Source organism: Plodia interpunctella, chromosome 5 (genome assembly GCF_027563975.2).
Source record: "Plodia interpunctella isolate USDA-ARS_2022_Savannah chromosome 5, ilPloInte3.2, whole genome shotgun sequence".
Classification (NCBI taxonomy): Eukaryota; Metazoa; Arthropoda; class Insecta; order Lepidoptera; family Pyralidae; genus Plodia; species Plodia interpunctella.
The window spans coordinates 2308208-2333305 of record NC_071298.1 but is presented as its reverse complement, the minus strand read 5'-3'; the positions used below and the strand labels follow the sequence as shown (position 1 = coordinate 2333305).

The window sequence follows — 25098 nt, the reverse complement described above, 5'->3', positions numbered from 1 at the left end:
ACATAAATACGTATGTATGGATAGTCCATTTTCTTCCTAGAGAGTCGCTTTTCGTGTATCATTCAATAATTCATCTGTGTATGTGCTATGTACGTGAATATTATTGTTATATGTTCAGCGAAAAATTTTATTTGGCAATATTTATCATTGTTTTTTTAATACTTATTATGTAGCTGTTAATGTCATCTAAAAAGGTAGACAGATTCAAACGCAGATTCGCTTTTCGCGACATATAGCTTGCGGTTTTTTTTTATAGCATGGATTTTAAATAGTGACAGTGAGCTAGCCTATCGCTTAAACTGTTGCCTCTATCTACCTAGTAAGGGATAAATACGTGATACTAAAGGTATGTATGTATAAAATAAGATTATAGTGTTATGTAGATTGTCTACGTAGATATGCCACATAAAACAGAAGAACAGTAATACTTAAAGTAACATTCCCTCTTTAGCAGTCGGGTAAAAGGGCTTTTGAAATAAGCACACAAAGTTTACTGCAAACGGATTTAATGCACTCAAGTGCATTGGGCGAATAAAGTACATGCAACTAAATGCATATTTACTTAATGCATTCCGGCGATTTAAGGTGTAATTGCTCTACTTGTACATCCATAGGTTGCTGGTTAATATCCAGGTCGAAGGACCATGTAAAGTGTTAATTGAACTGTTGTATAATGAATGGGCTGGGAAAATAAAATTTCTGGAGCGAACGGGAACGTGTTGCTTTATTGCACGAAACAAAAGGGAGTTGACAAATTGCATATATCTTTTTTAATATAAAAAAATACAAAATAGTGTTTCCAACACAGCTTAATTTTTTTATACTAGCTTTGCTTGGTTATTCCACACAGTGATTTTGTATCGTGTTTGAGTAACAAACATTGAAACCTATATTATTTATTATTAGGATTATTATCAAGTGGATAGTTCTGTCCTCCTCATTTCCTACATTTAGATACCACACGACGGGCACGCGGGGTGACCTCAGCACCAATAAAAAGCATTCATCAATCATTTCCGTCGATACGTCCCCAATATCGGCCGCGAATCCGAGTGATATTGGTGATATAACGCAGGAGGTGATTCTTGTCACTTCGGGAAATTGCCGAATCATGTAATATGATAGTATTGGAATTGGACGACCCCCACGGCGTAGCGGACAAGACGCTTGTCTGCCTCTCTGAAGTTTTTAAGATTTTTCTTTTTTTGTATCTATGTTTGTATCTTCTTCTTTGCGTTTCGATGGCAAATCTATTGGGTGCTAAATATATTATTTGATGGCTTCATCAGAAACTGCCATCAAGTCAGCCCGAGTACAGGTGTTTGGACACTCGGGACAGACGAGAAGATGAGCCATCGATTGTGGAGAAAAGCAACAACCGCACATGTTGTGAGACTGGATGTTATGTATTGTATTATATTTGTATCTATTGGACCCAAGCATTAGTGGTGCTATAATCTGATTGAAAAATGACATTACTCAGCGTAGAACTCTGTACAACGGTGATAGAAGTGAATTTGCAATCATTATGGGTGATAGGTTTATTTGGATTTGGCACCACTGGACATTTTAAACAAAAACTGAATTTACTATATACCTATGTAGCATAGATTAACAAAAATGCTACGAAGGTATAAAGTAAATTTATTTTGTTTTTAAAATGATCAGTAATTCTTCTGAAGACAATTTATTGGTTGAAAATTTATAATTTTTATAAATTTGATGTTGCTCATTTCAAACTATAAAAATTAATAAAAACGTCTGTCTGTTCGCGATAAACTCAAAAACTACTGCAGGGTTATTTTCGTGCGGTTTTCACGAATACATAGTGTGGTTCCTGAGGAAGGATTTATTGTTTTTTTACCCGAGCGAAGCCGTGACGTGTCGCTAGTAAAATCTAAAACGTTTGACGTGAAAGAGTGTGATGGGCGTTATTATCTCATAAGTATTAACTTGTTTTACAAAATAAACAGTGTAGTAATAAGCTACTTAAATTTTCAATGTTACTACTGTACTTTTTTTCCTTCATGTTATGATGGTCTTCTACACGTCAATTATCTACTAAAGTTAATAGCAATTTATGTAAGTAATATTAAAACTCCTACACCTGCATGATGGTATGTTGCACGCCAACTCGTAATAAAATGGTGATAGGGTGTCATTCAGATAATAACACATTTGATTGATAAAATAAATGCATTTACTTTTTACAATAAGCCTTATAATTGGAAAGATACCAAAGATACCAAATTAAAACTAGAGGTAAATTAAAACTAGAGGAGGTAGGTGGGTGGTGTTCAAATAGGATTACAACTTCACAAAAACATACCTACTTATAAGTACACTCCACTAAGACCGCTGCCACGACAAGTAATATAAAAAACAAAAATAAAAATTACATATAAATATTAAACAATCTATTAAGCGAGAAAAAGCAGGTGACATTTTAATAAACTTTCCACAATACCTAGACGAGGTCCGACATCGACCAAGAGTGGGTTGCACTAGTCCAAACGTCAATTTTAACCAGCGCGCCGGCCGCCGCCGCCCCGATAAAATGGAGAACTTGCGTTCTGCGCAGGTTAAAGTTAATGTTAAAGTGGACTGGTGCAACCCAGCTAAAGAGAAAATTGCCATTCCGCTCGCCACGACCGCGGAAGCCTCCACGTGACGCTAATCACAATCAGATTGCTAGTGAACTCTATTACCGGGGATTGCCCTAGGATTGCCACCCTTCAGACATCTTCTGTCGGCAATCATCTCCGTTTCTATTTCTTTTATGGGTGTTGAGCGTTATGACTACCGACAGTCAACTTGCCAAGCACTACAAGTTGTGGTTGTGAACTATTAATCAACCAGTGTGCAGGTATTCTCACGATGTTTTCATTCGCCGAAAGCAAGGCCTATTGAAACTACTAAGCATAAGTCAGTTTGGTTGGTATACTAACTCAAATGGCATGAGAAGCTTCGAACCTGGGACCTTCCAATTACCGCTTCACTTGCTTTACAGTTAACATTTTCATATTCAATTAGATACAGGTAATTTTTGAAAGTAGGTCGAAGGTAGGAGTCGGTTCCAACGAAAAAAAATACGAAAACAAATCCTTTCAATACATTTTCTCGTGGCCTCTAAGAATGCCCGTAAATCCGAAGTCACTTACGGAATAACATTGTTAAGTATAGCAAATATTTTCCTCATACGGCTAGCAATTTGGTGAAGCAGCACAGATAAGTTGTCAGAGATAAAGCTTGTTCTGTCTTTTGCAACATAAAACAAAAGTTTTCTTACCCGGCTTCAAAGAAATGACCGAAGGGAAACTATGACGGTCCAGTGGATAGAAAGCCCGTCTGTGAGCCGAAAGGTCTATAGGAATTACACGCGTGCCAAATGAGTTTGTATATCAATGTGACATATATATGTTTTAATAGACCATTAAGTAGATTTCGATGGTGGAAATCACGATGTTTTCCTGGAATCCTGTAGTCTCATTGATGAGAAGGCAATGGCAAACCAGTTCAAGAATATATTGAAGTCGTTGTGTTGTAAATTCCATTATGGCCACAAACCTAGGCCATGAGGGATACAACTATAAGTAAATATATATAAAAATCGTCTTCTTATGAATTTTTTTCCCTCCTTCCCAACACCTATTTTGATCTATGTTTTCAGGCACATATATATCCAAGGATATTTTTATATCCTTGGATTTAATAGAAATCTAAATATAACCTAAGTAACACTAGTTCCGTGCTTCATTCTATCTCCTGTTAACGGATAGACACTAAAGCACCTAATATACTATGAAGATTATATATATAGTATAAAATAAAGTCGCTTACCGCTGTCTGTCGCTATATATGCTTGCTTAGATCCTTAAACAAAGAGGAAGGTTTAGCTGTTTCATCATCAATTCTTAAATTGGAACGAGGTCCTTGTCGACGGAGTATTTTTAATTCTACTCTATTTCCTGACATAGATTGTTACCTCCTTATAAGTATAATTTATTATGGTTTTAAGAATAAAATAATTTCAGATAAAGTAAATGACAAAAATCAAATTACAAAAAAAGAATATATAAAAAAATGTTCGCAAAAGTATAATTAAATGTAACGTTGGTTTTGCCTAAATAAAATATAAATACAATAAACATATGAATACGGATTCAGGGCTCCGCAACTGGGAAACCGCAATTTTCTTTAGGTCACTTTGCTCATTTTGTCCGTATTTCGTGTTACGCCGAAGTTGTAGAAGAGAATTAAGTGGAGATCACAAAGATCTGACGATAAAATAAGGGAAAGTCAGACTTGTTTCAGAACTTGTAACTGTTATTACTTATTCTTGTTAATGATATTATATTTCTTAGACATGTACTTAGAACGGTTGGTAAATTACTTACTTCTTTCTGTAATCTACTTACCTATATACTTCTGCCCACAAAATTCTGTTACATTATGTGTACTTCAAGCAGTTTGTCTACAACAATTTTTTAAGTTGTTACACGTTTAATAGACTTGAATAGATGATTGTCGTTTTATTTTGTAAAATTATTTAATACTTACAGGTAATATAGCATTCAAAAAACAAAAGAATAATAAAAAAAAATAGGGTTATAATTTACTTATATGCAAGTCGTAGTTTTTACATGACAGAGTAATCAAACCAAACATCCATATTAACAACTTTCACGCAAGTAGGTATTTTGATATTATTATTTTACGTGACATAATAATGATCCAGGCCACGCAGAGACAACAGGGAGGCTAGTTGACAAATTTTTGATTTGATTACTATTCGAAGGGCTGAAGGATTACTATTCATTAGAAACATCAGTGAAAAAATTACTCTGACGATGACAATCCTTTCCAAGATATGACAAAAATAAAATCACACATTTTTGACTCGTCCAAACGCTCCTTATTAAATGACATGTAGGAATGACGTCACAATGTTCGCTGAGAAAGTTATGTTTGTTCGACAGCTACATTAAATATTACGTTTATGTTAATTACTTCTTAATAATACAAAATTTTTGTTTTTTATAATGGTTAATTTATTTTTATAATTTCACATTTTCTGAAAATTGAATTTCCAAACAACTTTAAGTCATATGCTTAGATCCAGCTGCATTGTTACAGTCTATGAATTATCATAATGATCCTAAATATATCTATTTTATATAGTTTATATATATCTTTTACAATTCTCTGACCTCGTCAACTAACCTAACAAAACAAGAGCGGACCTCATGAGACCCGGATATTATGAGTGACTCACCGATGATTGGCTACCATCACCGTATCTTATTGTATCTTTTAAAGATTTTGCACGAAAGAACGTTTGGATACTCGAATGAAAGCAATCTTTTATTTATTTTTCAGCCAAGATGTTTCTCTCCTATCGCTTTTGACTATAGATGTAAACAGTTCAAAACGCAAAATAAATGGCTTATTATTGAGCTGGGAGTAAGATAGGACACGGAACTTTGCTTTTAAAAGTTGCCAACACTATTTGTGAAGTTCGTTACCTAGGATGGATTGGGGGACGAAAATAACATGTTTTCTACCATCTTTTCTTTTGATTTTAAGAAATTTCTTCGCCGGATATACTTAATTTTTATTACACATGGATCTTACTTAGATGAGATAAATTTTTAGTTTGTGACGTCAATCGTCTATTGATTCGAATGGTCTGTGGTATATGGTTCATAAATACGCTTAAAATGCGAAAACTACATTTAAAAAATTGCGGTGTAAAGGTGGTCCAGTTGTATTCCTCATGTCTGAGTGTCGTGTTCATTACGTGGAATGAAACACACCCAACGACTTTCTTGGTATATATTAATAGAGTACTTTGTCATTTAACTACCTCTTTTTCTTGCACGCGTTTTTAGTGTCGATATTTATACTAATATTAAACCGCAAACCTACCTATATTTTCTAACAAGAAATCTACTGAAACCTCTGGCTGTAGTCAGAGATAAGGGCCACAATAGAACTCCGTATTTCTTCCAGTCGGTTAAATCGAGACACAGGCCTGCGGTGGAGCGATACGAGTTTGGGCCGAGCGGAAAGACGAATGTGTTCGAGCGGACATTGACATGGTAGCGTAGTAATGACGAGACGTGTGTGGTTTCCTCCCTGTCCTAAGGTAGATTGTATGCTACCCGCACAAAAACACAGACAAATATTATGAGATAAAATTTACTTATAATTAAAGTCGCTATTTTGTCGTGAACACACGTTTCTGGGATATAAAAGATTGTTCTCATTGCTCAATAGCGCTTAGTTATGGAGTGGTCATGTTCTATAAAAAAATTAATAAGTAAATTACTGTAATTACCTTTTCTAGTTATATTTTATTACCTCAAATTTCTGACGTAGACAAAATCTATAAAAAAGAAAATAAAGAACCACAGTTAATTTATGCCATCTGGCACGGTGCCAACCGATATCTCTGAATAAATGTAGAATAACGAATTGTTTTTGCGGAAACTTTCTAATGAGTGCTTTAGTATTATTGTTTTGTGATGCGATGTTGCGATAATCTTGCAATTTTAAAAGGCTTTAGACAGTTAAGAATATTCTTAAAAGAAACAATTGACTGAGTACTTTTCAACTAATCAAAAAGATACTTTTTTCGAATATCAAAAAGAAAAACCTATATCGAGCTTGTATGACAGTAGTGTGCTATGACGTCACGATTTCTGAATACAACTTATTTTAGTAAGAACAAAAAATATTAACTGTAAATTACGTAATTTATTAATAAAACTGGTCAATTAAAGTGACTTTTGATTATTGTGTTTGGTTATTTAAATACCTATAAGTGCTTATTTTTAAATCCCGCCAAAGTCAAATCAGAAATTATTTTCTAATGTCTAAAATAAAATAAGTATATTGAGCTGGCCAAACTTTAACGTTGGCCAAACAATGGTTTCCAGAGACATCCAGGAATGGGTAAATAAAGATTGGTGCATCATCTTCATCATCATCATAAAAGGCGTAAATATATATATATATATATATATATATATATATATATATATATATATATATATATATATATATATATATATATATATATATAAATTAACATACTTAGTGTAAAATATATTCCACTAGCTTCGCCCCATGGGAATTTCGGCATAAAAGGTACCCTATGTTTCATTACAGTTTATATTCTACTCGTCTACCAAATTTCATAAAAATCCGTCCAGTAGATTTTGCGTGAAAGAGTAACAAACATACACTAAAACACCGAACACCTATAGAGTTACACATGGATAAACAAAGCCATGTGTATACTCTATAGGTGTAATTCTGGCGTCAGTCATCGAGGGCAGTGAGCCTGTCGCATGCCTGATTTAACAAGCTGGTCTGAAGTCTAGGGGAACCACTCAAATGGGAGAACGGTTTTAAACTAATTTGGTAGATAGAAATTTTTGTTTGGAAACATACTTAGCTGTGGACGAATATTATTTTCGTCTAAAATCCAGTATTCAGCGTTTCAATGATTTCGCAATATCTTTTTTTTAAAACATTATGATTGTAATATTTACCGTCCTACCTATCATACCTAGTAGTAAAGTATATGTAAACTATAAATTATATGTAAACTATAAACTATAAAGTATATGTAAACTATAAACTATAAAGTATTTGTAAACTTTAAAGATTCTAATAACATTATTTATCTAGTGTGGCATAATCTGTATCAATATTTTTTATTTTCCGCTAAGAAATAAAAGAAATTAATAAAAATGCTATGCGATGATACAATGTTCTCTGTTGGATAGTACATTGATTTACATAGTACATTGATCAAATTTATAAAACTAAGATAATGCTGTTTGCTCGTATCTCTAAAATTGCTGGTTTACTTTTGTGTACCTAAAGTACCTAACGTTAAAATTCATGCAATTATATAACTAGTAATCCCGAAACTTAGGTTTAGGTTCGATATCTGTAAAATTACGTGTACATAACGTGTTTTCAGTTGAATTAATGTAAATAAAATATATTAGTCAACTTGCAGACCTCTAGGATTGAAACAATAATTTATCGTCTCGAGTTTAATATAATTACAACTTCTAGACTTAGGTCTCTCAGTTTAAAGTTGGGTCTCAGTTGGGTGTAATTTATCGTTCTAGGTATCCAATGCAAAAGCTCACAAAATCCACAGAACGGATTTCCATGGAATTTCGGGCACGTGTAGAACCAAGAATACCAAGAATAAGACAGAGGGTGTTTTTTGTTCCTGAAATTCTCAAGGGCACTCTCAAGGGGATTTGTATAAAATATGTACGTATTATGATGTCATGAGTGGGAAGACACAAAAAAAATCTACAACCCTAAAAATAGTTTCGTTATCATAATTATCGAAACGATTCGAAGCATTCCTCATGGCTGAGGGTCGTGGTCATTTTGTGGAATAAAACACATACAACTACTTTCTTAGGTCTGACTTTTCTATTAAAATCTTCGGGATTAGTTAAGGAAACTTTCCACGGAAAATATGGTTTGTTTGCGCGTGTATCACGTCGTGAGACGAAAAGCTAGTGTTAAATGTATTTAAAACTAGTTGTTCCGATCCGGCAAAAAGTAGCCCAGGTCACAATCGGGCTCTCCAATGAACCAACGAATCTCCACAAAAAAACACCTTAGATGTAAATTCTTCCATTTTGAGTTGAAAGAAGGACCAACACACCTTCACATTTATCAATTACGATAAATGTGAAGAGGTAGAGGAACACTGGCAAGATTTTTTTTTCTGCGTATTTTCCCTTAGTACCTACCTATAAATACTGGCAGAGGCAAACAACCCCTGCCCTATTGACCCTTTTGCTTTGACAAACGGCACGGACAAACACTCATACATATGTATTACGGATACGTGTGTTTGATGTCGTGGAAATCGGATACTTGCCTTCTGTCTTCATGTTGGATTATACCACCTGTTGTATGATTATATATTATCCAGAACTCAACTAATATTATAAATGTGTCTGTTATGCTTTCTCGGCTAAACCACTGAACTGATTTTAATGACATTTGGAATAGATAAAGGTTAAAGACCAGAGGTCAAACATAGGCTACTTTGTTGTCAAAAAGGTAGCTTCCAATATGTTATGGAGATCGAAAGTATGAAATACACATAGGTACTCACTGTCGTGAGTTTAAAAATGTTTATATATGTACTGCAAGGGAATAGTTGCATTTGTAGAAAATGAAGTACAAATAAATCCACGATTTGTGACTTTTCTTAAGTAATTTGATTAATAAAACAATATATTTTTTTAATAATTTTGTTATATGTGCAAAATCCAATTCGTTGACTTGAAAGACTTTAAATCGGAGGTACCTAAGGCACAGATAATGAAGGTAAACATACCTAATGTTTACGAATGTATGTCCTTACTAATAAGTAGGGATCACATCGTATAGAGTTAATTAGTTGACATATAATATGCTTGAGAAATATAACCCAAATTGAGAGCAATTAAAATTATTGCCGTCTCCTCGGGGAGTATCTTTATAAATGTACATATATCAGAAGTTAAAATGAGTTAAAATGAGGCGACAAGGGGGAAATTTAGACATTTCCGTCTATATTACTTAGCGAACTCATCATGTCTTACAGAGGATAAAAAATATTGGTATAAAAAATTTAGGTCTAAATAAATCGATGCCTGTGACAGCGAAATTCCTTTTAAAAGTGCTATATTATCGGATTCCTTTTAAAAGTGCTATAATATCAGATATAATAAAATCGATTTAAACTGGTACGTTACTGGTTTTTCATTGCGTTGAAACAAAGCTCACATTAGCAACCAGCAATGCACGTTGAATCGCGCGTTGAGTTTTGCGGCCATTTCTTCATACCGAACATGATCTACCTACCATGTCGAGGATACTGGTACCAAGGTAAATAGTGTACCCTACAGTTTATTTGTTAGACAAATTAAAAATCCGCGATTTTCAATATTCATTTAGCTACAACTTATGAACGGCGGAACCGATTTTGATCAAACATATCAAAGAAAAACCGCATAAAAATTTTCTATCAAATAAAAAAAACCGCATCCAAATCGGTTCATCCGTTGATGAGCTACGATTTGTTGACTACGTCGTTGATTCGTCGGGGGTTAAAAAGAGAATTTCTACGACAAAAATAACCGCTTGAACCTAGGAAGTGGCGCGAAAAATGGGAGAGCTGAACTCCGAGTGGGTAGATATAAAAAGGCTAAAAATTATAATGATAATGAAAAAAAAAACTCACATTTTCAGTACCAACGTCCTCCTCCCCTACTCCAGAGGGTAGTTCCGCCATAGTTTCCAGCCAGTTTCGATCTGAAAAAGAAAACAATTATTTGGAGACAGAAAAAAATTTGGAAGATTTCATTAATGCATTTTTTTTTCTAAGGAATCTAAACCTTTAGTTGTCCTTTAGGGCGCCAATGTGAAAAAGTCAAAAAAAGAAAAAGATAGTATAATCAAGTCATGATAAGTCAAGTTATCTTGTATGGAACTCGCGAATCGGTAAATTCGTATTCGTAAAGATGAATTCGTAATAATTTTGAGTAGGTTGACATAAAGTGCTGTACATATACTGTAATTCCATTACTGACTCAGTGACTGACAGACAACTGACTGTCAATGCTATTACGCGAAGTATGTAAGGTACATACTTCAATAGGTAAGTATCTAAGTTCCATGGGGAATAGGGTAGATGACAATTTTTTATTTTGATGAACGCCCTTCTATTGGAAGGCCCTTATATTATTAGAAACACCAGTGAAAAAAATACTGTGCGCGAGTGTACCTATGTATTAGGAACTAAATTTAAATCGAATTAACCTTGTCCAAATGAACCAGCGTATCGGTTTCGTTCGTACAATTCTTTCGGTATTCGGTTCATCGACCCAGTTATATTTCGCGATCAAGTCTCGAACTCGTGATAATTACAATGCTTTCAAAGATGACAAGATGACAAAAATAAAATCACACATTTTTAGAATTTCCAAACGCTCCATACTAAATGATACTCTAACAGATAGATAGAGTATAATATGTTAGGGAAAAAAGCTATGTTTGTTCGACAGCTTTTTAGTTTTTTTATGTTAGTCGAGTTTATTAATTAAATGTTATTATTTTTTTAAATGGACTTTCCAACCAACTTCAAATCTTGGTTTAATGATCCAGCGGTAGCAGTATATTAATTATGACAATGATCTTAAGTATATTATCTGTTTTATCTAGAGCACAGATATTTTTAACAATTTTCTGATCTTGTTATATACTATTAAAGGGGGATTCTAAAATAGGATTACCCAATATTATCAACAAAATGGAATTATAAGGCGCATTTTGTTACAATTCTATGAATACATTTTTAATTATGATTTAATGTTTAATTACATTTTATTTATGATATTTGATTGCATTTAGCTCTTAAAAATAATGCTTTCACTCTTCTACAGTCCACCACATGTGAGGTATAACCTCCAGTCCGCGGTAATAGAGGTTAATGTCGAATGAATTTGGAAGTGTTGATGTGCTGTTTACAGTACATAGTACTTATAACATCGGATTTTAATATTGAACAGTAAAACGCCAGTTGAACCACTACTAGTTTTATTCTGCTTTCAGTCTGAAATGATTTAGTTCGTCGTAAAAAGCTTATAGTGTTGCGTCGTAAAACTGTTATTTTCGGCGAATTTTACTGAACTGCGAATTAAAACGTAAATCTATACAAAGGATTCATTTAACATTCAGAAGAACTTTACGTCTGTATGTGGTTTATTTCATAAACTTTTTGAAAATAATCACTTTAATATCTAAACTGTAACTGGAAACTAGCCATAACCAACTCATACACTAGACAGACACCTTTTATGTTTAACACTCCACACTTGGAGAAGGTTGCACCACTCAACTTTGACGTTAACTTTAACCTGCCCATAAAATAAATAAAAAATAAATATATTATAGAACAAATCACACAGATTGAGCTAGCTCCAAAGTAAGTCCGAGACTTTTGGGATACTAACTCAAAGAGCTCCAAAGTAAGTTCGAGACTTGTTTTATGGGATACTAACTCAAAGATAATATATTTTATAACGAATATCTATAGATAAACATCCAAGACCCGGGCCAATCAGAAAAAGATCATTTGTTTTTGCTGCTTCTGGTGCCCCTCGCACGAACTAACCTGCAGCGGGAGGCTCCGCTGACGCGCGCCTTGCGCACACTAAATGTTGTGGCTAATGACATAGTCGTATTTAACTGTACCCTGAGTGTACTCACGTATATCATTAATTTTAATTTGTTATAGGTTGTAAAGTTATTTCTGTAGGCTACACTATCGAATTGGGTTAGCCTGTAAAGATATAAGTTGTGAATAGATAAATAAATAAATAAATTTTCCATCATGACCCATGATAAAAACGCAATGCATGTTACCACTCATCCTTACATACACGATAAAATTTTCTCGGGATATTCAGGACACCAGCTACATGTTGCTCTTTGAAAACTGCACAAGAATAGCTGCAACTCACCCTGAGTTGAACCATTCAAATTTGACGTTGACTTTGACCTACGCACCGCTGACATTCAGACAAAATGGCATACATTACGTCTTTACGTTGTTGTAGTTAACATCTAATTAGTGGTGCAAGCCACCCTTACTCTATTCGACGCGTATAAACTGCAATGCTGTGGTTTGTATGCATCGATATGCATACAAACCACACCTTCTCAGAAAGAGGTCGACTTGCAACTGTGATATCATCGCAACAAGTCGACCCGATGGGTTGCACAACTGTTTATGAATGTGGAGTAATGTTTTTGAGGTGAATGGGGAAGTCACTGCTCTTGCAGTTGACCTTTGAGTTATAAAGAGGAACCGTTAAGTTCATATATTTCCAATATGTAGCAATTAAAAATATATTTAAATAGACTTCATATAAAATTAAAATTCCGAAAGTATTGGGAAAAGCATGGGAAAATTAATAACCTAGTCCTAAAGTTAACCTAATTGTTGGATATGTAATCGCAACACAGAACCACATGTGGTGTAAGGTTATGTAAAGTCAAGAAAATGTAACGATTTCAAAGCAATGGAGTAGGTACATTCACACTAAACTGGACAGAGCGTTTAAGTTGTTTGGAACATGGGCCTATAGGTTACCAATAATCTTTTCCGTAAGAATCACTACTTTTTGTCATGACTCAGATCAGAAAACTTACGACGCAAGCGTGTGTCCTCCTGGGTTGATTTTCCTTCAACAAAAATTTCTACCAAAAATAATAGTAGTTTTTAAAACTCGTGACAATCAAGCCTACTTTCCATATTGCCGCTTCGCTGGTCACCGTCTAATTCTTGCAAACAATTCCGTTAATCTCCAAGTTTGGACAAGACCGTCAAATAGACTTGTTCCCATTGTCTCCCAGACCTAGTCGCTCATCGTGGATCACGCGGTCGCCCTTTTTGGCGATAAAATCAAATACTAATAGATAATGGCTAAAAATAGCGACAAAATTTAGGTAAAATTAATTTTAGTTTTGCTTAGTACAAAAAACTACTTGTATTCCTGTAGTTGACAACTAATTACCAACTAATAGATATTGGCAACAAAATAAAGTGATGTTATGTATAATCGTGGAAGACAACTCACTGATGTGTTAAAAAAAAAACTCGTCGTAAATTTGTTTTTCTTTTGAGCGTCGATGGCAAACTCAAAACGTTCAAAATGAAATAATAGTAAAATGCTTACTAGTAAATGGTCCCCATTCACCAGTAGGCGTTTTAATATTATCGCCCAGCCGGGAATTAAGTCTGGAGCACAACAGGAGTATTCCGTAAAATCGCTTTGGCATTCCAAATGAAACTTGGCAGGCCTTCGGTGAATGGAGTTTGCTTACGAACTTTATACGCATTCTTCATCGCTTTAATTACTTTTTTGTTTGTTATTAATAGAATGTTACTGGCTACAGCTGTTCAGCAAACACATGAAACATGTGTTTCCTTCGGTGAAATACCAATGGAATTGAAAAACTAGTTACACAATAGATATGAGCCACAAGATGCCCGCTTAGTCCATATCTTAATTTCAGTACTTATTTTCAGTCTAAAAGTAGGTAGTTTTTTAGTTTATTTGAAAAAAAAAAAGTTATATGACCCACACTTACCCACAAAAATCAATGACGAAAGTTAAAGAAGAAAAAGAAACCATATGATTTAGATTCTTCCAGGATTTTTTATCTATATTTTTGTTCCATGGATTCTTCAGATCATCTTCAGATAGAGATTTAAATTTGGAACACTTCCCAAAACAGTTGCAATAGATTTGATGGATCAACAATAATCGAAGCTCGGCAGTATCATTCGTAACATTGCACATAAATCGTTGCCGGAATAATATTGGTGCGGCCGCCGCGATCAGATTTACGATGTTTGTTCCTTTGTTTTTGTTATATAAAATGTGTCCAATGAGAAGTTCTGATTAATTACTTACCTATTCGCGTATTTCGGAAGTGTTTTTGTGAAATATTTTCTATCCTCTTGATCACAAGTTAAATGGAATAGAATTTCTATACCGCCTGATGGCTTATAACTTGGTTTGTATAATCTGAAGTAGAAATATAAATATAGTACTTATTTGCAGTATAATATATGTAAATAGAAGATACATAGGGATTCGGAGTTCGATCACTAGAACCATATTTTTACTGAACTGAAAATGTTACAATAAACTTGACTGACAACTTTGACTTGTAATGTCTGCTTTAGATCTGCACCCAGTGGTTAGAATATAATAGAAATCGTTTCTTCCAAAGAATATGATGATATAAATAGATGACAACAATCAAAAGTACAACATATTCTGCCACAGTTGGCGTAGGAATGTCAAGTATTAAAATTACATTACATTATATATATTGAAACTTTTAAATGTTATAAATATTTGATCAACTATTTAATAATCATAAAGGAAAGTCCCGTGTAAATAATTCAATTATAAATGACTCTGGAACAATTTCTTAATTTCATAAAAACATTTATTTAAAAGCCAGTAAAATAATTTACTTTTGAATTTAATAAATTTATGTGTCTCTCTTATCTCTACTGGTTCAAAGGTATATTTATGTATCCAAGGTACACAAAAGTTTTTTCGAGATACTGAATGGGCCTCGAGACACTGGGACTGATCCCAAGATGATAGCGCCCATAAATCTGTGGAGATTCCCCAATAAAAAAATAATACCCACACTATTAATTAATAAATAAATAAATATATTAGGACAAATCACACAGATTGAGCCAGCCCCAAAGTAAGTTCGAGACTTGTGTTATGGGATACTAACTCAACGATACTATATTTTATAACAAATACATATATAGATAAACATCCAAGACCCGGGCCAATCAGAAAAAGATCATTTTCCATCATGACCCGACCGGGGATCGAACCCGGGACCTCTCGGTCCAGTGGCAAGAACTTTACCACTGCGCCACCGAGGTCGTCGTTAATTAAACATTTAAAGATTTATTTATTGGTGAATGAACGATTGAACCAATTTATTTTTGTTGAATTTGACCTTAATTACTATATTATATCATTACTAAATATATATTTAGTAATTAAGGTGAAACTACAATGTAGCGCTGCCAATCACCTGAATAATAAATTCGTTCAATCGTTCATTCAGTCATGGAGCCATCAGCATATTCATGAGAAATTCGTAATCACTGCGCCACTCAGCGGCATTGTTATAACCCTCCACAAAAACAAGGAGTGTTATAAGTACCATAGTCTTTGTCTTTCGAGGAGTTAAGATTTTTATACTAGCTTGTACATATGTTAATATGTACATATGTTAATATGTACAAGCTAGTAGAAAAACCTTTGCATACCAAGTATTTAAAGTTTAAGTTTCGGCGGAAACCGAAACCGAGTCTTCACCTCAAATTATTATTTTTTGCAAAGAAAATACGTTGTTTATTTTCACCCTTTTTTTTCACTATTTTATTCTATACTAGCGGCAGGCTTTGCTCAGGTAAAACTATCATAATAAAAAAAATCACTCCTCTGTGCCAAATGTCATCAAAATCGGCCTAGTAGTTTTTGAGTTTATTCCATACAAACAAAAAACAAAGAAACAAAAAACAAATATTTTCTCTTCGTAATATTAGTATGAATGTCTATCCCAAGTAACTTGTAACGTGAATTACATAATACTTGTTAGTAAAATATAACATTGTTAGGCACAAAAAAGCAATCTATCTCTTTCATTTGTATATGTAGCCGGGAACAGCATAGTGATTACGTGGGCGGAGCGGGCTTCCATTTAAAATTCCGCCCAGCATCCTCAATCGTGGTTTGTGAGATCCACGAGAGCATAAAAAAGTAGTATTTCAAAACTGTTGAAGCAAGTTTTTTATTTATATAGGTACAATATTTTGTCCTAGATCTATGTAGGTAGGTAGGTACATATTACGAAATTTGAGTTTAAAAATGTAAATTTCTGGAAGAGGACTTTTAATATTGTTTTAGTGAATTAATTTTAAGGAATTTAAAACTTCTTACAGCCATTGTAACAGCCACAAATGTGTCTAATTGAAGGAACTATTCTTTGGTGACTTTCAAGAAGCTATTAGCCGCGACTTCGTCCACGTGAAATTCTTATGCGTTCAGTATTTTTGTGATAAGGAAACAAACTTACTCCGCTGTATTAGACAGGCAGATTAAGATTCATATGAGGTATAATTAATTAATTAAAATTTCATGTGTGTAATATATACATACAGGAAATGATTGTGTTAACACAATCACCTTGATTGACGCTCTGAGTGCTTATAAATACGTTAGCTAATGAACTGCTATGTCGATTCGCACGTAAAATATCTGAAAACATGGATCATTTTAGCTCAAAAATTTTAAAAAGAAAACTGAAAAATTGAAATATAGTGAAAAAAATATTCACTATATCTCTATTTTACAGTTATTTGTCAAAAGCTTTGATCACGCGTCTCTAATTGAATGTAAATCATATAACTCATTCACGTGAATGAATACACTCACTCACCTTGCTTCCGTTTATCCGGGGACGGCATGACTGCCGCCCTCTTGTCAGTGTGAACTGAAATAAAATAACAAATTCTTAATTAATTCCATTCCAAAGTGTTCGCTCATTGTCGTTAAGTAGAATCTTTTTGATCTCAGCGTTTTCTCAGTTTCTTCCTTGGCCACTGAGCGTCGGAGCCCATGCACCGTGTTCCTACTATTTCTTTCCTACTTCACATTGTTTGGCATCCTTAGTTGTCAGGACGGATATCATCCTTGATCACGTAACGCCAACACTTGGGTATGAAGAGGACCAGGAGGAAGCGGTCAAGAAGTAAAAGCCAATGGTCTGTCAGGACCATGAAAATTAAGAAGACCGTGTTAAGTAGAGAAGAAAAATAATGAAAACGAACCCTGAACTCCAACGGTTTATGGAAGCAAACTGAAAATAGCTCAGGATTATTTTATTTCATTCATTTTCTTTTATTTCAGTCTATGCACGCAGAGATCCCAGACATAAAAAGACAGAACCTGTGTTGTGTCAAATTTCACTTCTTACAAATCAACTAGCTATGCCCCGGGGTTTCACTCCAATTCGCCTCTGAAATTCAGCCTTATACAAATGGAAATTATTTAGCTGACCCATTATTTTGCCTACTAACTAGTTATCACATACTATTTAATAATAACGTAAAACACTCCATAAAATTATGGCAATAAGTGTTTATTTATTTCTCTATTGTCGTTGCATAGAGTTTTATACAGAGTAACTTGACGTGCAATTATGCCTATCGTCAAGTCAATATCGCATCTGACTGAATAGTTACTTCTTAATATCAAGCAATAAGAACTACTATCGACACGCTATATTCACTTACATTAGTAGAATCGACACCCGAGAATTACTCGACGTTTTCCGAGTCGTCGATTAGTGCTCTTGTCAGAGACGCTCGTGGACGCTGAAATTGATTTCAGAACTAGTGAAGTGTCACACTATCACAATTCTCGGAAACGATCACCCGTATATAGAGAGGATTTCTTATAAATATTGAGGGAGGGGAGGAGACGGAGTGGAAAAGAAGTAAAGGAAAACGTGACATTGACAGGATAGCATATCCTGGCAAAGGCTGGAGTTTGTGCTAGCGTAATGTGTAATGTACTAATGAATTGGTCGAAATAAGGTTAAAATTTAATTATTCTATTGCACTATAAGTTTTCCGTAATTTTATTCGTTAGACAACATTATTGGAAATTTTCTCTACTGAACAGTACTCGCTAGTAGGGAAATTTGGTTATACCCTAATCATAAAGATAACTACGACCTAATTAGTAAATGTTTTCTCTGTAGTAACTATTTTTATTTACTTTTTGAAATTTCAGCTTTTATTTTTTTATGTCTCCCACTGCTGGGCCAACAAACTGCTATGACAGAAATCTACGGAAGACAGAAATGGAGGAGGCCTTTACCAGAGACCAACAAGGCCAGACCTAGACCAACAATAGGTCACATATAACACTACGAAATTTATTTCGATAAATTACCGTAAACGGCACATCACTAGTGAGGAACTCCCAAGGCGCGGCGCATTTGCGACCATTGTGACTTGTTTATGCAAACTACATACAAGTTTCAAACTTGTTTAGCTCGTTGGTGATTGGTCTCTATCTACTTGCTCTACGAAACTCAAAGTAAATATCGATGGGGCCGGCTAGACGTGGTCTAGACTAGACGAACACAGAATAAGGAATCATGTCGTGTTGGTTGAAGTTTCTCTCTCAACTTTCTTCCTCTTCTTCTCTCAGATTACAATCATTTTAGGAATGATGAAGGAAGTTAATGTCTGACGATGCCACTTTTGTCGTGAAGGTCAAACCTAAGAATTGCTGAAAACTGTAGTATATGAAAACCACTATTGGAGTAAGAGTATTATTGATGTAGATAATTGACACGAGCGAAGCTGCGACTAAGCTAGCACATGTTCTTTCATTCAGACCTTCAACATGAAGCGGTGGTGGTGTAACGGTTAAGACGCCCGCCTGTGGATTGAAAGTTCCCAGGTTCGAATCCTACTCGTGTCACATGAGTTTGTATGCCAATCTGACTCATGTGTAGTATCTTTCATAGCCCACCGCCTGCTTCCAGTGAAGGAAAACATCGTAACGAAACCTGCACACTGGTTGATTATAAACTCGTGTGTGAAATGGAAGAGGCAATGGCAAACAACTCCACTAATAGCGCCAGGAAAGTTATTGTGTGTGTTTCATTCCACGTGATAACCACGACTCTCAGCTATGAGGAAATAAAACTATGAAGAGAGAGACCCTCAACACATATCACTAGGATTTCACCATACTCCCGAATAGTATCATCCCTACAATCCCGAATAGTATATAACCCTACAGTTTTAATACTCAAGTGCGCTATAATTCGTCTGTACACACTTACTAATTACTTAAAGACCTAACTTGAATTAAGCGTCTAGACATTCTAGACTTGCTGCTATATCTATTATATTTCACTTTGGTACTTATAAATTTGAAAATAGCTAGCTTTTCCCGCGGCTATGCCCGATATTTTATGTGTTATCTTAAAAAATAATGTTTCACCTTTAGGGTTGGAATTTCTAAAAATCCTTTCTTAGCGGACGTCGCCATTTATTGACTTAGTAAATGGTTTTCGTATTCGACATTTCGTGATGAGTGAGTGTTTTTAGTTTTTATATATATAGTAGATTATTCATTAATGTTTAGGGTTTCTCAATAGAATGTGGCATCTAGTTCGTATGCAGCTCAGATTATAAAAAGTACCTAAAGCTTGGTTAATCTGGTCATTGTCACAGGCACTAGGCTAAAACAACTTGTTACCAATTCAGAATGTTTTTCTCCTTCCTCCATTTATAGCAAAATGGGGCCTTCGAGTTCCGCGATTCCTGGATCTAAATATATGTATCTCGTATTTATGTTGTAGTAATACTGTAGAGAATGCCATACCGCAATAAGTCCACCTTTTGCACATATTTTTTTGTAATTTTGCGTGCCATTTCAATACGTCTCTTTCTCTTCTAAGCGTATTATCTAGTTCTTTCTCAGCCACACCATTTTGGAGCCCAAGGTCCGCTTACCTACTCTTTACTGGGTCGTCTTCGGCATCCCTTGTCGGTTATTAGCATGCGTCCACGACATCAAGCCTACACTTTTTGGTTTTGCAGGTTCTGCCAGGATTAAACCGAAGCAGATAGCCAGACATTTTCTATACGAGTATATACAAAACATGGCGGTACCATCGTCATGGTTATGAAGGCCGGGAACGCGCATGTATTTATCATCGCCATCTTGAAATAATATATTTATGTTTCCTCTGTTCTACGTCAAATATCTCACAAAAACGCCAAGCACGTACCGGGATGTGATATTTCGCTGTAAAAACTTTTTTATTAGCACTTTGCTCATCGCGGAACTTGTTGATAAACTCCTTTATTGTGCAGTTTATTACATTGAGCGTACTCGTGGATAAAGGAATATGCTCTTGCTTAACTTTTATATAGTTTTACATCTAAAAGTTAAGGAAACAAACTCATGCATATAGAATTATTTTAAACACAAACTAAATTTGCACAATATGCTCAGAAAGACATGGATTATAGTTACAGGGATGTTCCGTATTCATCCTATGTCGTCTGATCCAATTGTTTCACTCACCTCCATACGGTTTTATTTTAATAGCTGCAGCCACGTAAGCATATCGGTTCTTATTCTCTTCCGATGTGTCAAAATTTAGCATTGAATACAGTTGTAATATATATGTATAAAACTATACTTATTCAATCTTTTCAGTGCAAGTGAATGCTTGATTCCAATGGAAGCTGAGACTAGGGATTTGAATGAATAAATTAAATTTATTCAAAATACAATACATTCAAGAACATATATCACTAAGTACATTCTTAGAGAAAAATATTTATTTTCCCAAAATTAGCAAATTACAATATAATATACCATTTGAAAAATACATTTAATCAACAGCAGAAAATATAGATATTCATTGTTATGGTCATTTTTCACAATTCTATTGAAATGTTCACTAAATCTCAAGCATAATTTCATAGAATTTAAAGAAGTGGGCCCTCAGACCACACGCAGATATTTAAGAATAACAAAGCTCATATCGGCCAAGCGCAAAACGTGCCACAGTCATATTAAACCGATAAATCAGCGTTCAATAGGCACTGTAAGCTGGATTACTTACAATCCAAGGAATATTATATCTGTCTCATTGAATATGGATGCGAAAATCTTTACGACAAATTCTGATAGATAGTCTTTTGTCCGATCTCGAAAAAAGGAGATGCGTGATTTATATATTTATTTTTAAACGCCGCTGTTTCTCCATTCTTTGAATAATACTGGCACCATAATTATGTTTTACTAAACATGAAACAAAATAATTTGTAAAAAAAAATAGCGAAGTACTGTGGAGTACCTATGCTCATATTGTCCGATTGGTCGGACAAAGGTAGTCGGACCACGTGGCCAGAGGGGACAGGCCTTAAAACGTAAGAAGAAACAACAACAAGGAGCAAAAAATTACCGGCCGAAATTGAAAATGTATAATGGCACTATTCTCCTTCTTCTTGCTTCGGCTTGTCGGTGCCATTCCAAAGATATATAAAAATTTTCCCTGAAAATTGTTCTACCATTTTTATGACCTTATCAGTGGCCGCCATCAAGTCATCCTGGATGCAGGTGTTAGGACACAGGGGACATGATAACAGACGCTTTATTGTTTGTAAAGAGACGCCGCCCTTCATACTTCTATTAAGTCATCATCATATCGAGTGTGTTATTGCTAACACTGGTGTCAGATTTAATTCAAGTCGCCTAAAGGCGACATCAATTAAATGACATGACTTTACGACTACTTACCGCCATCTAGTGGCAGGTAGTCGCATACACACTAGTGAACTAAGCAGTAGTGTGCAGGTTTCCTCACGATGTTTTCCTTCACCGGATGCAAATGGTGGTCTATGAAAACTACTATATATGCGTCAGATTGATATACAAACTCATATGGCACGAGTAGGATACGAACCTGAAACCTTTCGATCCAAAGGCGGGCGTCTCAAACATTACACCACCACCGTTTCCACAACTATTAAGTAATGTGCTAATATAAAAATTTCAAGTGAAAAGATAAAGTACCCTGAGCTCCGACACTCTATGGCTGAAGGAGAAACCAGCCAAAATCGCTCAAACAAAATTATCAGTAAAAACAACAAAAAAAAAAGGAAAATCTTAAATTGCGTGCAAGAATGTCTTTTGCCACCTGCGGATGTGTGAGTTTTGGTTAGCGATGGTGAATTTTTAGTATTCCAGTGAGAGTCCACTTCGATATAAGGAATTCGAAAAACGACTTATTGCACTGGCAAGAACCTTACAAGATGAAAGACATAACTTGCGGCACGGACCAAACCCGACGTCAATTTGAACTTTTCTCCGTCAGCGTTATTGGAGCGAAATATCCGCCCAATTTAAATACTTTTGAAGACATCAAATTATAAGAAGGTATATTGGCCGAGTAGGGTGCCCAGCCGTGGAATTGGGTAACCACACGAAAAAGGGCTTGGCGGACGGTGAAAATAAATATAAAGGTTTTTTGCTCGTTGATAAAGGTAAGAATTTTATAAAGAGAATTTTTGGGCATTCTAGCCGAAAATATGAGAATCTAGAAAAGAAACACATTATTTTGTATATTTTCTTAAATATGCTTTTAGTCCAACTGTCGACCTCTATGGCCTAATGGTCGTCATAACGGACCGGAGGTTCCGGGTTCGATCCCTGATTAGGTCAAGATGGAAAATTATCTTTTTCAGATTGACCTGGGTCTCGCATATTTTACTATTATATGTATATGTTATAAAATATAGTATAGTTAGGTTAGTATCCCATAACACAAGTCTGAACTTACTTTAGAACTAACTCAATGTGTGTGATTTTTTTCTTATAAATTTATTTATTTATCAATCTAGAAGTGTGCCAACACAAGTAACTACACTAATCATACGCTCGTATTAATTATTTCGCGCACTACATCCATCTCTGTTAATTGCCAGTTAGTTTTATGGCCCTTACTATCGGGCTATCGATTTTGTTTCTAATTCCCGTTTTGTTACGTCAATAAAAGTAACTAACTGATAATTTAATATATATGGTCCTCCAGATTGCTCGGCTGGCTCAAAGGCGGTGGCTATAACTATAGCCAGGAAGGAAACTTCCTTATCCTATCACTGCATGGTATAAAACAAAGTCGCTTCCCGCTGTCTGCATGTCCCTATGTATGCTATCTTTAAAACTACGCAACGCTTTTTGATGCGGGTTTTTCTGATAGATAGAGTGATTGAAGAGGAAGGTTTAGGTGTATCATTGTTATGGTTTTAGTACGGGCCGTTAGTAAATAGTTACTTTCTATAAGAAAGAATACCTTTCTTATACTGGTTTATATAAAAATATAACGGGAACGAGGTCCCGGGGCATATAATACTTAAATATTGTATCTATATTATCACAGCCAAAATTATCTTTGAAAAATAAAGTGATTGCATTAAATTTAATATTGAAAGTCCCACTCAGATCCCAGGGAGCATGTACCTAATATTCAATAAAAACTGAGAACTATTTTGATAATGGCCAAACAAACCAATTGAGCCATTTTGAACGCCCCAGGTGGCGCTAGCGTCGCATTTAATGATATCATCTTACCAGTGGGGTTCCAGCCATGGAACATGATTGGCCCTCTTGGGAGCTAATTGTATGTTATTGGCTGAATTACATTGAAAAATTTATATAATATTTTCTTAGTGAAGGTCAAGTTTAGTAATGAATTTTATTTATTGTTAGTGGAGAATTCTACAGACTATTCTTCAGACGATCTTTTGTAATTGATTGCGTTCATGAAAACTTAAATACCTATACATAAAATACACATAATCTATACATATAATAAAATAGTAAATGGGCTATGTCTGTATAGAGAATATATTAAAGAAAAATAATTATAGGGGGGTCTTTGTAGGTCGAACAGTAGCCAAAACAATGTTTTTTAGAACTTTTGTTTGTCAGTCTGACTTTCTGTTTGTCTGTATGTTATTTCACGTATCACGTAAAATGTACAAGATGGAATTTGATACGGTTTTAACAGTTATATAACGGGGGGCCTAACTTAAATTCTGGTATAAGTTTCATCGCAATACGTTGCTTAGAACTCGAGATATAGACAATAATAACAACACGAAATAAAAGAAAGGGGAAAGCTAGTCACAAATAAATACAATTAGAGTTTACCTTTAAGACTTTAATCGACAGTCCATGGTCATGTTTTGCCTGAAACAAAAAATATATATTAAATACGTAGCTATACACCTATCTATCAAACTTAAATAACTTTAGTTACTTTGTTTACTTCATCATTTCTAAAAATATTTTGGATTTTTTTTAAAATAGATGCATATTATAAAGATGTTAAAAATATTTCATGATTAAAATTAACATGGATAACGAAGAATATATGATTATTTGCGTAGTGATAAAACTGCGAATAAGTTCAAAGTGCCACAAACTGACAAACAAACCCATTTATATGACAAATAATAAGTTTTCTAGTGGGATTTACTCGAATACAAGAACAAATAAGCTACTACTAACCATAGTAAATGATTCACTTATTGATTGAATAATACTAATTTACGAATGTTCTTTACAAAGTATGAATGTATGTACGTTACAAAGCGATCCACATACCAAAAACGTTCTATTTCTAATTTGTACCGATATATGGCATTCCTCTAGTTTATTGTGTTCCCACATAGGTACAGCTCGCGAGCCTTGTCACAATTTTCATTAGACTCCTGCAATTGATTGAAAAAGCCACCCATTCTCCGTGGCCGACGGTTTCCGGCGAGCTGAGAAATTTGTGTAGAAGTCACATTTTACACTTCTAAATATCTAGATTTTGAAAATTAAATATGCGTTATTA

General features: G+C 34.6%; 1 protein-coding gene across 7 annotated transcripts in view; it reads right to left on the bottom strand.

Moving 5' to 3' along the window:
- The window catches only part of Ac78C (Adenylyl cyclase 78C), a 71291-nt gene that overhangs the window by 19652 nt on the left and 26541 nt on the right, over positions 1-25098 (bottom strand). For 4 of the 7 annotated variants that reach the window (XM_053745599.1, XM_053745604.1, XM_053745603.2 and 1 more), the window contains exons 2-4: positions 24408-24446; positions 17092-17145; positions 10280-10350 (exon numbers count right to left, since the gene is read on the bottom strand). In XM_053745599.1, coding sequence (XP_053601574.1) covers positions 10280-10350; positions 17092-17119 — 99 coding nt within the window. In that variant the 5' untranslated portion in view covers positions 17120-17145; positions 24408-24446. Of the gene's footprint in view, positions 1-10279; positions 10351-17091; positions 17146-17947; positions 18029-23034; positions 23103-24407; positions 24447-25098 lie in introns of those variants that run through there. The other 3 variants (XM_053745600.1, XM_064435976.1, XM_053745602.2) reach the window with 2 other exon arrangements.